Below are 17,293 nucleotides of genomic sequence, written 5' to 3'. Positions count from 1 at the left end.
ATTTGTGTCTACTTTTATTGAAAAGCCTAAAATACACTATTGCGACATATTAATATATAGATTATTCAGTACATAAATATTTAGACAAAGAGGAAAAAACAACTTCCAAAAATATTTTTGCGAAAATATTGCTAGATGGATTTGTGTCTACTTTTATTGAAAAGCCTAAAATACACTATTGCGACATATTAATATATAGATTATTCAGTACATAAATATTTAGACAAAGAGGAAAAAACAACTTCCAAAAATATTTTTGCGAAAATATTGCTAGATGGATTTGTGTCTACTTTTATTGAAAAGCCTAAAATACACTATTGCGACATATTAATATATAGATTATTCAGTACATAAATATTTAGACAAAGAGGAAAAAACAACTTCCGAAAATATTTTTGCGAAAATATTGCTAGATGGATTTGTGTCTACTTTTATTGAAAAGCCTAAAATACACTATTGCGACATATTAATATATAGATTATTCAGTACATAAATATTTAGACAAAGAGGAAAAAACAACTTCCGAAAATTTTTTTGCGAAAATATTGCTAGATGGATTTGTGTCTACTTTTATTGAAAAGCCTAAAATACACTATTGCGACATATTAATATATAGATTATTCAGTACATAAATATTTAGACAAAGAGGAAAAAACAACTTCCGAAAATTTTTTTGCGAAAATATTGCTAGATGGATTTGTGTCTACTTTTATTGAAAAGCCTAAAATACACTATTGCGACATATTAATATATAGATTATTCAGTACATAAATATTTAGACAAAGAGGAAAAAACAACTTCCGAAAATATTTTTGCGAAAATATTGCTAGATGGATTTGTGTCTACTTTTATTGAAAAGCCTAAAATACACTATTGCGACATATTAATATATAGATTATTCAGTACATAAATATTTAGACAAAGAGGAAAAAACAACTTCCAAAAATATTTTTGCGAAAATATTGCTAGATGGATTTGCGTTTACTTTTATTGAAAAGCCTAAAATACACTATTGCGACATATTAATATATAGATTATTCAGTACATAAATATTTAGACAAAGAGGAAAAAACAACTTCCGAAAATATTTTTGCGAAAATATTGCTAGATGGATTTGCGTTTACTTTTATTGAAAAGCCTAAAATACACTATTGCGACATATTAATATATAGATTATTCAGTACATAAATATTTAGACAAAGAGGAAAAAACAACTTCCGAAAATATTTTTGCGAAAATATTGCTAGATGGATTTGTGTCTACTTTTATTGAAAAGCCTAAAATACACTATTGCGACATATTAATATATAGATTATTCAGTACATAAATATTTAGACAAAGAGGAAAAAACAACTTCCAAAAATATTTTTGCGAAAATATTGCTAGATGGAATTGCGTTTACTTTTATTGAAAAGCCTAAAATACACTATTGCGACATATTAATATATAGATTATTCAGTACATAAATATTTAGACAAAGAGGAAAAAACAACTTCCGAAAATATTTTTGCGAAAATATTGCTAGATGGATTTGCGTTTACTTTTATTGAAAAGCCTAAAATACACTATTGCGACATATTAATATATAGATTATTCAGTACATAAATATTTAGACAAAGAGGAAAAAACAACTTCCGAAAATATTTTTGCGAAAATATTGCTAGATGGATTTGTGTCTACTTTTATTGAAAAGCCTAAAATACACTATTGCGACATATTAATATATAGATTATTCAGTACATAAATATTTAGACAAAGAGGAAAAAACAACTTCCAAAAATATTTTTGCGAAAATATTGCTAGATGGAATTGCGTTTACTTTTCTTGAAAAGCCTAAAATACACTATTGCGACATATTAATATATAGATTATTCAGTACATAAATATTTAGACAAAGAGGAAAAAACAACTTCCGAAAATATTTTTGCGAAAATATTGCTAGATGGATTTGAGTTTACTTTTATTGAAAAGCCTAAAATACACTATTGCGACATATTAATATATAGATTATTCAGTACATAAATATTTAGACAAAGAGGAAAAAACAACTTCCGAAAATATTTTTGCGAAAATATTGCTAGATGGATTTGTGTCTACTTTTATTGAAAAGCCTAAAATACACTATTGCGACATATTAATATATAGATTATTCAGTACATAAATATTTAGACAAAGAGGAAAAAACAACTTCCGAAAATATTTCAGCGAAAATATTGCTAGATGGATTTGCGTCTACTTTTATTGAAAAGCCTAAAATACAGATAGCACCTTCCCTTGTCAACATTTAAGTATTGAAAAGATGGCAGTGCTGAAGTATATCAACCTATGGCATATACAGTACATCAGTATTTAGACACAAAAGCCAGAAGCAACTTTTTAAATATTTTAGGTGGTGAGGATCTTGATGGATTTGCGCCTACTTTCGTTGAAAAGCCTAAAATACAGCCAAATGCAACTGGAACCCTAATCACGATGAAATGTCGGTGCAAGGCGAAACCAGAACCAAATGTTACTTGGTTCAAAGGGAGCGAAGAAGTGTCTCTGAGCCAAAGAGTGAAAATTTTAACCACTCCCCTAGGAGGTGACCTATTTGATTTGATCCTTGAAATAAAGGTAATTCTATTTAAGTTAATGCTTGCAATAAATATTATACTGTTTTTTTTTGTTCTTTTTATAGAGTGTATTATTTATTTATTTTATTATTTATTTAATGACAGAACAGATTCAATTTATACTGAGCATTGTATTATGGGTAAATTTTTACTTTTTTATATTGCTTAGCTAGAACGAAAAAGAATATATCACTTGCCGCTTTTTTTAAGTTCTTTCCAAATATAATAATCGCCTCCAGGATAAATTCTCATTTTGAGTCCTTAAAGAAGCTCAAAACAGCCCATAATAACCAATAGTTTGAAAATTGTTTTTTTTTAATCTGTCTAGCGAGAGAAAATTTTCGTTTGTTGCTGATTCAGGAATGGTAACTACTATTTTGATGAATTTTAATAGTAAAATGTGATTTAAAAAAAAATCTTCAAACATTTTTGAAAAGAGCCAGAGACTCTGAAAATGTGTTTATAGCAAAACGAAAAGTAGATCTTTAGAATTGGCCTTCTAGAGGGAAACATACTGGGAAATATTGCCGATTTACAGGGAAACATAACCTTTATACAGGAAACATGTTGAAAACCTAACTTACAGCCCCCGCGTTGAAAAACAAGGAAAACCACTTTTTGCATGGGTAGCTTTGATATGTTCTTTTTTTATACAAGATCTAACGGGTTACCAGAAAATCATAAAGGGCTGTTTAAGGACTAATTTAAAAGTTAGTTTTTATATCTAATTGGTTTTTAACTAGTTATTCAGCTTTACATAATAGTCTAAAAACCATAGACATGGTTATGTTACTTTTTGGGGCCCCTTAAAGGGCTCAAAATGGAAGTTCATCTGGAAATGATTATTATATTAGATAGGGCATAAAAAGGCACCAATCAATTTATTCACTTTCTTCTTAGCTAAATTATATATAAAACCAAAAATTTCCCGCATGGTGCTTACTATATCCACTCAGTTCGAGCTTATCCACCTATTCTGACTTATTTAGGAGTCGCCTTCTTTTAGGTTTGTTTTTTGGTATGATTTGGGTAACATTGGGTAAGTTTATGGGTATTGGATTATGCCATTTTGGCTAAAGCTTTGGCAGAGGTGAATTAATTTATACCCTTCAGCTACTCAAAAGATTTTCCCCTTACTCTTGTATTGTACCTCCCTGGCTGCTGTGAGTCTGCATATCCAGCCCTGGGCAAAACAGATTCTGCTGATACGGTTATTTTTTGTTTTGTTTTTCATAAATTTAAGTAAGAAATATATCTCTTTTTCTAATATATTTGCTATTATCTGAGAAAATATCCTTATATTAACAATTTTAATCTTTGATAAATTTGACCAAGCTTTTATTATATGAAAATTTATAAGATGATAAGCCGAAAATTAAAAAAAATTCAAATATTTAAACAAACCCAAGTCAAAGAAAAGAAAAATGTGAAAAAGATCCATACACCCTCGTGTGCTACAGCTTTTGATACCCGTCAATATTGGTTCACTTTTCACCTCTCAATACATTAAAACAATGTTTTTGTTTAAAAATAATTTTGACTTAACACAATACATTTGACAAATAATTTAATTCCCACTCTGTGCTACTTGACGTAAACAAAGAAAATGACTAACTTACAGATGCTTCATTTGACAAATTACATTTGACAACTTACATTTGACAAATAATTTAATGCCCACTCTGTGTTACTTAACGTAAACAAAGAAAATGACTAACTTACAGATGCTTCACATTTACTATTTAGTTAATTCTGTACAAATGACAAACTATCAATGACAAATAACAGAATGAACAAACAAAAGACCAGCTTCCCCATGTTTTATATATAATGTTTAGCTAGTTTAATAGAAATGACAAAATGACAAACGACAAATGACTAGTGGTAAAACGAACAAAGAAAATGACAAACTTGCAGATGCTTCATATTTAATATTTAGCGAGTTAAATAGAAATGACAAAATGACAAAATGAACAAACAAATTAATAAAATTACAGGTGCTTAATGTTTAATAGTTAGAAAATTTAATAGAAGTAACAAAATGATGAACTACAAATGAAAAAATTGAAAAAGAAAATCACGAACTAACAAATTTTTCGCTATGATATATAGCGAATTTAATACAAATAACAAAAAGGAAAACGATAAATGATAAAATGAAAAAAAATGATAAATTTACAGATGCTTCATATTTAATATTTAGTAAGCTTAATAGAAATGACAAAATGAACGAACAACATAAAAAATTACAGGTGCTTCATGTTTAATATTTACAAAATTTAATAGAAGTCACAAAATGATGAACGACAAATGAAAAATTAAAAAAGAAAATCACGAACTTACAAATTTTTCACTTTGATATATAGCGAATTTAATACAAATAACAAAATGGAAAACGATAAATGACAAAATGAAAAAAAAATGAGAAACTTACAGATGCTTTATATTTAATATTTAATAAGCTTAATAGAAATGAAAAAATGACAGAAGACAAATGACAAAATGAATAAACAAAATATAAATTACAGGCGCTCCATGTTTAATATTTAGCAAATTTAATAGAAATCACAAAATGATGAATGACAAATGACAAAATTAACTAAGAAAATGACTGATTTACAGATGCTTAATATTTAATATATAGCGAATTTCATACAAATGACAAAATAGAAAGCGATAAATGACAAAATAAACAAACGAAATAACAAATTTATAGAAGACTTTACGCTTAATATTTAGCGTGTGCTTGTTCCCAGGTATTGAAATCCCTCATTTGTAGTTTCATTGCGTTGATCGAACGATGAAAGTCATGAAACCCTTGAATTCAAAATGAGCAAAAGAGAGAGAGAAAGAGAGGGATGGGAGAGGGGAGAATAATAGAGAAATAAAGAGGGAATTCATTGGGTTTAAGATTAAGTAGTTCGTGGAATACTGTAGGGGCTTTAGTTTTTATCTTGGATGGTTAGAGTATTCTGTCAAGTATCTTTCTGCTTTTGGCCTTATCTTGTATTTTTGACAGAATATTGGATGAAAGATTTGTTTTAGTGGTCAATTGTTACAAACTTTTCAATTTGATTTATTTTATTACTAATTGATTCAAACAAATGAAATCACTTCAAACAACTCTTAAGATAAATTGATTTAAAGACGAATAATTTTACCATTTTTATGCTTTAGATATCTTTAAAAACCGATGCTACCTAGTAGGTCAATTCGGTATTAATTTTAAAAAGATATTTATTAGTTTTACTGAAAAATAGATAAAAGAATACGTTCAATATTCTTTACGATATAAAACACTTTTATAAGTTTTTTTCTTTGCTGTTTTTATTTTTACGTAATTATAAGGACTAGTTAATATGTATTTAATTATATCTGAGCGTTAACTTACTGAATTTGTTGAAATTAATTAGTAAACAGCAGTTTAATTAGCTATTTTAATAAATATGGAGTAACTGAAAGTATCCTTGTTAATTTTTTATTAACTGTATTTAAACACCTTGAAACTAGGATCCATTAGGTGGTGATGGTGGACCTAATAATGGTGTCCAACCACCTTTCCTGAGAAGCCATCAATCCCATCCATCAACAACAAGAAAATTGTCACAATGACTAATACTAGCTAGATTATAATTGAAATATAATTAAACTCTAATGCAATAAGCTATATTCTTAATTATTGCACTAATTGACATATTTGTGCTAATTGATAAACTATGCTAATTATTACTTATTAAATCCTCATTTCATTAATTGTATTTGAACACTTTGAAACTAGGATCCAGTAGGCAGAGATGGTGGACCCTACCGTTGTTACGTACGAAACAAGCACGGTGAATCAAATGCTAAACTCAATTTAAACATTGAATCTGAGCCAGAAACGCCAGAGCCACAAGGCTGTGCGCCTACCTTTCTCGAGAAACCATCAATTATTTCAAGTAGTGACGGTAAACTGGTCACAATGACTTGCAAAGTGAAAGCAGACCCTAAGCCATCTTTGAGTTGGACAAAAGAAGGCAAGATGGTGCTGGAAACGTCAAGAGTATCTACTTCAGTTACAGAGGAGAGCGAATTTGTTTATAATATCAAATTGACTATAAAGGTTGGAATCATTGCTATCGCATGGCATCGCTGTCACAAAATGTTCAACGACTGACATTTTCGTATTGTGTAGTTACTGTTATGTCTCATAACCAAAACTAGGGACTATCTTGAAGTACCAAGGACATCAAAATCAATATATTATTTTTAACCTGGACCCATCTAAGGTCAATTTATACCTGAAGGCTTCAGCTATTTCTTTTTTTTGTTCCAAAACCGTGGAATATTTAGGGAAGTACCACATTTTCATCAGTTTCATCAGTTGGGCTGTGAAAATAATACGCAAAACTAGTTAATTAAATTAATTTGTTATTAATTAGTTGAATTCATAAATAGACGAAGCTTTTCGTCCATTAGATTCAAACATCAAAAATTTATTCATTGCCAAACACAGCTACACCTACAAAGGAAAGCCATACCTTTTTAAGCTATTTGCTGTAGTGTATTTTTGGCTTTATTTTTGTCTGATTTTTTAGCCACGTTTTTTTGTTTTAAATTTGGCGCCTGTGACTATCAAAACGTGCATCACTGCATATGGAGATCTTTCTTATTAAGAAGTGGATTTCCAATTTTTTCTACAGTTTTAAGATATACAGGTGGTGTTAATTTTAACTTAAACAACACAATCGGATGTCGTTTTCACTGTCCTTGGTACTTCAATAAATGAAGAGTAACTTGGTTATAAATTTTAACGAAAGTATTCTTTTTTTGAAGACTGCCTACATTGATATAGCTTGGGGGCAGGAGGATAAGTGTCTTAGAGTGGTAAATAAGAATAAACCGAAATGGGCACTCAAGTTTCGTTGAGTTTTGCCCCCTCCCACTTCCTCTACTAAATATCATGTTTATGCCAAGAGTTTTAGAGTTATAAGAGCCTCATTTAACTTTTATGTTGACATCTATCTTGAAGGTATTTAAAGTTTATGGTAATATAAGCATAAAGAAAACAAAAATTACGTATACCACCTCGTTAGAGTCTCGACTCCTTACTGTTTGAGACACATCAAGCGGACGCCTATGTATAGGTTCCATCCCATATAATTAAACATTCTCGCAAAGCTGGCCAAAACACAAAAAACTATAGTTAACGAAAATACATCTAAGTTGTTACTTATTTACATGTCCTGAGCAAAAACGTAAAATGTGACTCATGTTTGCTTTTGCAAGATTTTGGCCACGTTTACCTTCCCTTTGAATTCTCTGCCCAAGCTGCTCAGAAGTTTTGTCTAGAACGCCCAAATTTGTTTCTCCAAGACACCAAAGTTGCTTTCAGTTAATAAACGCAAAAAGTCTCTCCTTATCGTTTATGTAAGATTTTAGCTGACAGTCCTATGTTCCATTTGAATTTGCTGTTCGAGCTACTAGAAAGTGTTTTTTTTTTAGTTTGCTTGGGTTGATAGCGTAAGATCCATAGCGTGAATATTCAACGAATTCATTTATTATACCAGGTCAGACTATATTTTGGCTGGTAGCTCACCCACACTTGTTTTGTCAGAAAGCCGCAAATGAGGACAACGATTTTTTTATTTTATTTTATTCTAACATTAGTACAGCGGTAGTAACGTTGGTAACATTCATTGAATATTGTATTGACAATAATTTTGATTCACATAGTTCATGACTAATGTATTCATTGTTATTCTTCATTGACTCTCTTTCTTTACTAATTGCTAATTTTCAATTTATGTGTATATATTCTTCTTCTTCCACTTTATCTCTTTTCTGTCTTTCTAATAATCTTACCTGTTTCCGTAACTTAAATATAGTTCAAGTTACACTTTGGAATTTCTAAATTTTGAAACTACACGTATTTTTTTTTTGTGTTTCTCTGCGTGGTGCATACGCTACATTGTCTTTTTTGTCATTATAAAAGTTAATATTTTAACATTTAATATTTTCACATTCAAAGTGATCATGGAAGTGTCTTACGTAAAGGAAGTGTTTGCGTATTATTTGTGTGAATTTTAGAAGTTATTTTAGACTATTCAAAAATAAAATTGCCGTCTTTGCTTCAAATTGTTCTGCAAAAAAAATTGCTTTTGTCAGGTAAATGGTAAAAAAATTAAAATATAGTGTGATGATAAAAATTCAATTGAGGTTATCTTATATACCGAGGAGTGGGGGTTTGGCACTCCAGGGCAGCCCAAAATGATGGAAATCACAATTTAGATACGGCGTTATCTCTTTTGTTACTTAACAAGGGTACAATAAACAGAGCTATTTCTGCTCGGTGGGGCCCTATTCCTGATACGACTCCTTGTTAAGCAGGAGGAACTTCTAGTAAAAAATACATAAAACAAAATAAAATGGATAATAAACAGTGGCGTCAATTTAGGAAAATATAGGGGGGGGGGAATAACTTTCAAAACTCAGGGGAGCAAATTTGTCGTGTTTTCCAATTTTTTCGATTAAAGTACCAGAAAAGGCATTTTTCAATGAAAGTACCCCCCCCCCCCCCTCAAAGTCATTTTTCAAAACCTAAGGAGGGCAGCAACATCTAGGGGGCCCATTCCCTCTATTCTTGTCCCCTCCCCAATTGACACCACAGAACAAACTAACAAATAAATAAACACGCATCCGCTACCAACCTTCCCAGAAAAATATGGAATTTAGTACTTTTTAGATAAAGACTTAACCCGCCATATGTTGAATTTGATGAAGTAATCTTTATCAGATGGGTGTGTTATTCCCCCATTGCAAAATAATGCCTATTTTATTATGTCAAAAATTTCGGGGGGGGGGGTTCAAACCGGGTAAACCCCCCCCCCCTGGATACGGCCTTGATTGTCTTAATAATATGATTTGATATAATACTAAATATGACAAAAAATAATAGTATACGTAAATAGTAAAGACATAGTAAATAGTAAAGTAAATAATAAATAGTAAAGTAAAGAAAAAATAGTACAAAAATAGTAAAGAAATAGTAAAGACGTAAATAGTAAAAATAGTAAAAAGAAAGATCACTTTCCTATAATTCTGTGGTAGAAAGTTTGCTTCATTTTTTACGTCTTTGAAGTATTTCTTTAAGTCACTTTTCTGTCAGAAAGGAAAATCAAATAAACCCCCGCCATTTTAAGACTTGATTGGCTCTCCTGTTTTTCTGTGTGGAGTTTTAGGCCAATAAGAGGAACAAACAAGTAACCTGATTGACTCTCCTCTATTTCTGTGTGAAATTTTAGGCCAGTAACAGGAAGAAACATGTAAAAATAAGTGACATATCTTTACATTTAAAATGACAGCTTCACCGCAGGGTGGATGTTTGAAATTGGTGTCATAACTTTCACTAGTTTTCACAAATATTTTTCTTGATTTCCCAAGTAGCTATCATTAACTGTGGTCACATCAATAGATGAAGTAAAACTACCTTTCATTCATTATATCGTTCCCTACTTTTCGTTCACTATCGCTAAAGCGAAGCTTTGTTTTGCCGTTCTTGATAGAGAAACTGGACTTGCGCACAGCAGAAGAAATGATTTCAATTTCTAGCTAACCTTAGGGACGACCTAATAGCGCTGGGGTTTTTATAGTAAATGTAAGCCAGAGTCCTTAGAATATTGAAGAATTTGCAACTGAAAATTCATTTGGTACAGGAGAACACCCATTCTTCCCCCTGCCCAACTCGACTAGGTTGGGTTTTGCGCCAAGGAAGTCAATAAATTAAGAAGACCGACTTCTTTGTGATGAAAGAAAGCCTGCTAGGGCTTAGCTAAGCTCTGCTAAGCCGTTCTCCTAAATCGATTTCTTACAAATCAATTCCTAGGTAAGCTAAATTGATTTCTTAGCTAGTCTCTGCTAAGTCGTTCTCCTAAATCGATTTCTTACAAATCGATTCTTAGCTAAGCTAAATCAATTTCTTAGCTAAGATGTGTTAAGTCGTTCTCCTAAATCGATTACTTACAAATCGATTCTTAGCTAAGCTAAATCGATTTCTCAGCTAAGCTCTGCTAAGTCGTTCTCCTAAATCGATTTCTTACAAATCAGATTCTTAGCTAAGCTAAATCAATTTCTTAGCTAAGCTGTGCTAAGTCGTTCTCCTAAATCGATTACTTACAAATCGATTCTTAGCTAAGCTAAATCGATTTCTTAGCTAAGTTCTGCTAATTTGTTCTCCTAAATCGATTTCTTACAAATCGATTCTTAGCTAAGCTAAATCAATTTCTTAGCTAAGCTCTGCTAAGTTGTTCTCCTAAATCGATTTTCTATAAACATGAAAAACGAAATTTCTTCTGCTTTTTTCAATGACATTTATCTTACAAACCTTAGAAGATCTAGAACATATGTCCAAGACCATGGTAAGGTTTATCCAAGAACAACCTAGAAGACCTTGGTTATTTGTTTTCAAAGTGAATTAAAACTTTTATATGTATTTTTTTGACCAGGCTAGCTTATTTTCCTACAAGGTTATTTATGACAAAGATTTAGCCCAGCAATACTTGAAGCACATAAGCCCAGCATACTTAGCCCGGCAATACTTGGAGCACATAAGCCCAGCCTACTTAGCCCGGCAATACTTGGAGCACATAAGCCCAGCCTACTTAGCCCGGCAATACTTGGAGCATTTGAAGCACATAAATATGAAAACTAGGTTTGACTCTTAAAAGGGTATGGGTCATTTTAAATAAGTGACTCTTATTTTGGTTTTCTCAGATGTGAGTCTGATAATTTATTCATTCGCAAAAAAAAATCTATGTCACTTCCACATTCACAAAATGGTAAGAATTCGTGACCCCTCAGATCTAAAAGCTCTTGTACTAATGAAGCCTTATTTAAAATTAGATAAATGAGACGTTTGTATCTGCTTTGCTATTTTTCCATTTGAAAGAATCTTAGTCGCTTATCTAGCTTCTAAACAAGAACATTGTTAATCGTTAGATTTTGGGCGAGTGACTGACCTTTTTTTATTTGGGTTTATTTTTTTTAATTGGTTTTATTTTTTGTTGTACCTGTGATTTTATTTCTTGTTGTTGACTTTTTAATTCTTCTAATTGGGGTTTTTGTTTCATTTTGATCTCCACGTTGTTTGTTTTTTTGTCTTTTTCCTTTTTTTGGTCTAAATCGTTCGCATTTCCTCTCAGAAAATATGAAATTGATTTTGTTTTACGACTTTCTCTAATATTACTGAAGAAAGGAAACGGTCGTCTTCTCAAGATACCCGTTTCGTTGCATCCAGTATTTTCTTGGCGTTGTAAAATCTCATTTTTCGATTTTCTTCTCTTTGTTTTTTGTGCTTATTTTTTCTCCCTAGATTGGTGCATACACCGTCTCTGAAAGCTCCGTGGTTACTTTGGGAAATCAAGAAAAAGTCCGTAATCCAAGTAAAAACTAGTGGAAACACCGGGGACGTAATTTGCTATAGGACGGGGAGGGGGCAACTGCTTTTCCCAGACCTCAGTTTGCCCTCCCCCAGACGCAATTTTACCCCCAGCTGAAATTTAATTTCTTCAAAAAACTTGTCAAAACTAAGATAAGCCTGCATAATTCAAGCATCAACAGAAACGGATCAGTTTTTTTTAGTATATATTTACCTTTATAGTCCTATAAAGTGTCTTTATAGAACTGTTAGAGTACTATATAGTACTTTCAAGGTTCCAAAGGGTTTGTTTTTCAGTTTTACTGTCATTTTCACTTGATTTGGGAAATTGGCTCCAGCTTTGCCCCCTCTCCACTGGATTTTGAAGAAATTATGCCACTGGTGGGAATCACAAAACAAAACTGTTTTTTCACCGTAAATTTCTTGTTTTACAGGACCCAGGGCCTGAGGATGCTGGTCTATATAAGTGTACGTTGAAGAACCCTTTCGGAGAACTTATTGCGAATCTAACTCTGAATATAGAAAGTAAGTATTTTTCAATTTCAGTCCTACAAACTACAACTTTCAAAAGTTATGTTAGCTAATGTTAGTTATGTTAGTTATGTTAGTTAGTTATGTTAGCTAAGCACGTTTCCATATTGTCTTTTAATAAAACAGGTATAATAGCATTTCACTATATTTTCTAAAAGAAATTTGAAGGTATATTTGAAATATATTGAAAATATAAATAAAATTACACATTGAAAATGTATTCAATTTTTAATTAAGTATATTAAATATTGCATTTATTTAATACAATATATATTAAATATTATATTATTGTTGAATTAATATACTAAATATTAGTAAAATAGACATTACAATATAGTATACTGTAATAGATAAACTTAGGCATAGCAGATTTAAACATACTGAAATATACTAAAAAAATGGAAATGTCTAGAAATAGAAAAGAATACTTTCCAAAAGAAATGCTATTGAGAAAGTAGAAAATCAAATGAATGCTCTGGCAAAATGGAAAAAATTCAGGAAAATCAGTAAATAAGGGGAAAAAACTTAAATTCTGTCAAGGTTTGTCAAAGAGTAGTAGAATATTCATGATTGTTTACGTTTTTTTATTGTATAATTTGAAGATTTTTGAAAGATTTTAGTTGGGTCTATGGTGAAAAAATAAAATATTTAAGTTCAAATATATGAACCGAAGAATTACACATTTGAATTACACCGAGTGAAGCAACATCTATAACGAATTTCTCGATTTTATTTTTTAAGATTTTAGAATAAACAAAAAAGGTTCAAAGCAGGACATTTCGGTAGTCTTTTTCTTCTTAAACTATTATTTCTTTTAACTGTATTAACCGTTACTATTTACCGTTAAACCGTCCACTATTTTTATTCTATTAACTGTTAAGTCGCTAACTTTAAACCTTAAACAGTTATTAAAACATTATTATTTACTTAAGCCAATCCTTTAGGCAGCGAAAGAGCATGCTGCAAGCCTAATTAATTATAGGCTATAATTTGGAGGATAATTATTACTTGAGCAATGAAGCTTTTGGTAATTTTATTTTATTAAATTCAGGCTATGATAAAAAAAAGATATTCGAATATCTGTGTAATGTAGAAACTTTTTATGATGCTATGTTCTTTTGTTGTAGTTGCTCCTCAGATAGTTGAAAAACCTAAAGTTATTCGAATTGAGAAAAGGACGGTTGTTGTAGAATGCCGAGTCAAATCGGTATCGGCGCCAGAATGTCAATGGTATAAAGAATCCTCTGTAATTCGAAAATCATCAAAGCACGTGGTTCACGTCAACCAAGTTACACAGGTTAGTGGTTCTCAGTATTAATTGACCATGCACAAAGATTTTATGCTTTAGTTCTAAAAACACAATTTCTGCAACTCTAGCAGAACTTTAAGCCATATAAATGGGATATTTCCAAATTTAGGAAATGTATTTGCAGATCTTTGAAACCTCATAGATATGGATTGAGCAAAGTTGTGGAGCTGAAAATAGCTTTCTTGTACTTCATTTAAACAGAAGATCTGTTTTGCAAGGTTTAACTTTCACAATACAAATATTTTTAAAGTCATTAAGGGTCACTGTCCTCTAGAGGGAGAAGGAGTGGAATTTATACCTTCCTGGGACATACTTTAGTCTTTTGATCCATTCCTGAAAGTTTCATATCCTTAACCTAGCCTTTTTCCAAGATAGCAAAAAGTAGCTAAACTAGAATCTTACTACAAACTTACCAAATGTTGGCAGCGTCTGTAAAAAGTTTTTGAATGCATCCCACGTTAGCTGTTACTTTGTTCTGGGCTTACATAAAGGGAGGGAGGAGGGTAATTACTACTGGGAGATTCCTACCCCCAAAATTTGTCTGAATGAACCTTTTGGGGGATTTGTATCCGTAAGATTGTTTTAAATACCCCCTCTCACATGCACCTTTTTTACTTCGACTTGAAATTCAGAGATTTATGCAGGATTACATCTAGGAGCAACCCACTTTTTTTGAGGAGGGAAACTACTTGGAAAAGGTCTTTTCGCATACAGATTTTTTGTCACATTAAATGCCATTTAAGGCGAAAACAGGTGGGCATGCTCCATCCTATTTCTTTTAAAGATTCACTACTCTCTTCCTTCCACAAAATTCCAGTTTCCTTTAAATCCTTTCTTGTGACCTCTTCCTATTCCATTCGAGAACATCCTGCTTTTTGTTTCTCTCATATGGACGACTGAAAAGCACTATTTCAGTGACCAATCAGCCTTCATTCGTATCAAAGGATCTAACCGTCTTCACACCTTTCTTCCACTGTAATTATAGAAAGTAAAATTGAGCTACATCTATCCTACAGATTACTGTTTGATATACATTCATTTAAACCAACATGTAAATCTGTCATTTGACAATCTGGTGGAGAACATGTAGACATATCTTCCTTAACCTTTCAAAACTCCCATGCTCCAAAACCATGCAAACTATAGTTATCACTATGGTTATTACCATAGTTAGTACTATGGTTTAAAAACTATAGTTGTTACTGTGGTTTGCAGTGTCCTAATTTCACTTTGAAGGTTTAATTTTATAATCTTGCAAACTTTTTAAAGTCTGAGAGAATACCCTTTGCCTTGGCTATTCTGCTTTTCACATCTTCATTGCACCCACTATCTTTACTAATATTGCTACCTAGCGACTTGCAGCTAATCGCCAAATCTATTTTCACGTTATATAATATTAGTGTTTCAAATTAGTCTTTCTTAACATTCGTTTTCAAACCTATTCTTGCATCCTAATCTCTCAAAACATCCAAAAATTCATGTGTTTAACTAAAATTTTCATGTAGGACATTCAAGTCAACTGGGAAATCTAAGTTTAGATGAGTTTTGCCTTTCCATTGGATGCTAAACCTTCTCCTTTCCTTTACTGTGTTCCTAAGTGCATTTTCTGAGGTAATAATTTATATATAAAAGTATAAGTCACAACCCAGCCTAATTCCTGATTCTAACCAAACCAACTGCTAAGCGCTTCCTATCTAACTATAGCACTAGTTTCTTATAAATAGTACATTCTGACTTAGCTTGAGCCGGTACCGGATTTGAATTTATATATATATATATATATATATATATATATATATATATATATATATATATATATATATATATATATATATATATATATATATATATATATATATATATATATATATATATATATATATATATATATATATTATATATATATATATATATATATATATATATATATATATATATATATATATATATATATATATATATATATATATATATATATATATATTTATATTTATATATATATTAACATTTACATGTTTTCTAGCCTAAACTAGCCAATAAGATAAAGGGTTTAATGGTCTTATGAATTTGTCTAACGCTAGCTAAAAACTGGGTGGGTCTTGATGTTGGCTGAATCTCATTGTGAGTGAGTTTTAATGAAAAAAGTCGACTTGGCTATTGAAACTATTGTGGTAATATTAAGCGGTAACATTGTTCGACTTTCGAATCTGGAACTCGGAATTCTTTATATTTAATGGTCATTCTTTCCTTTTGAGGTAATTAGGCAGTTAGAAAACCTACAAAACATGTCTTTGTGCATAAGTATATTATATTTCTTCTTTGGGAGGGGGTGGCGAGGTGACCCAAAGATAATTTTCCCATGTATTTTTTCTAATCTCTCGAGCTAAATTGGGGGCTGAGTTCCTAGTTTGACATTCCATGTCTACCATTTCACATGGGAACTAAGAATTACCCTCCCGAGAATTGATCTCAGGGATCACCTGATAAACTAGTAGATAATGGCCGAGAATTTAGGTTTTTTAAATTTTACAACCCTCCTTTGTCGAAACGTCTTCGATGTTGCCAATGTTTCTGGGATTTCTAATCTAGAAACTCATAAGTTTTGATGTTCACTGTTTTTTCTTTCCTTTTTTTGCACTAAAGGCTGTTAAAAAGCCTGCTAAACCGTTCCGAAATTCTAAAGAGATTGGATATTTTTCGGAAAGAAGTGGAGAGGTGAACTAAAGACGATTTTCCCGTGGAATTCGTCTAATGGTCTCGAGAAAAAATTAGGACATGAGCACCTAGCTTGATCTTTCGGGGGTTACCAGTAAATATTCACCGTCATCATACCAGCGCACAGAAGAACTGTGAATGATTCTTTCAACAATCAGTCTGGAGGAATCCCGGGGAGACTAAAATATTATTGCCCCAAACCAAAAAATATTTTTAAGGGTAGACTTAGTCTAATGGTATCGTCATATACTAGTGCCCGAGTTCCTAGCTAGAAATTGGGGAGAATTGGGGAGCTGAAAATTCGGGAGTTTGTCAGAAAATTTTTACTGTCGTCATACCAAGACAAAAGGGAACTGATTATCCCCCCCAAGAGTTGATCAAGAGGATCCTCCTCCTAAACTTGGAAATTATGGTTGATAAAACTCTCTTTCATAGGATAAAATGTCATGTTTTTCTTGTTTTTTTTTTCTTATATGGAGAATCGTAAGAAAAGACAGTATGAATATGTTCTCGATTTGTTTTCCATTCTATGTTTTAAATATCCCTTTTATTTTTTTGTGTTTATTTTTTTTTTTTTATTGAGTTTTACTTGTACTGTCTTTTTAACATATTACGACCAATAAATATATTTGTGTTCTTTGACAAATTTGATGAAATGTCAGTTTAAATAGTTGTTAATGAATGGATTTTCATTATACCAACTTTAATTTT

At 31.3% G+C, this 17,293-nt stretch overlaps 1 protein-coding gene across 1 annotated transcript in view; it reads left to right on the top strand.

Moving 5' to 3' along the window:
- Positions 1–17,293, top strand: part of bt (projectin protein bent) — a 379,904-nt gene that overhangs the window by 111,820 nt on the left and 250,791 nt on the right. The window contains 4 exon segments of the mRNA XM_089089036.1: positions 2,390–2,613; positions 6,391–6,714; positions 12,462–12,552; positions 13,686–13,855. Coding sequence (XP_088945162.1) covers positions 2,390–2,613; positions 6,391–6,714; positions 12,462–12,552; positions 13,686–13,855 — 809 coding nt within the window.

This window comes from Artemia sp. Qi Xiang Cuo, chromosome 1 (assembly GCF_049724085.1).
Source record: "Artemia sp. Qi Xiang Cuo chromosome 1, ASM4972408v1, whole genome shotgun sequence".
Taxonomy (NCBI): domain Eukaryota; kingdom Metazoa; phylum Arthropoda; class Branchiopoda; order Anostraca; family Artemiidae; genus Artemia; species Artemia sp. Qi Xiang Cuo.
This window is presented reverse-complemented; position numbering and strand designations above follow the sequence as displayed.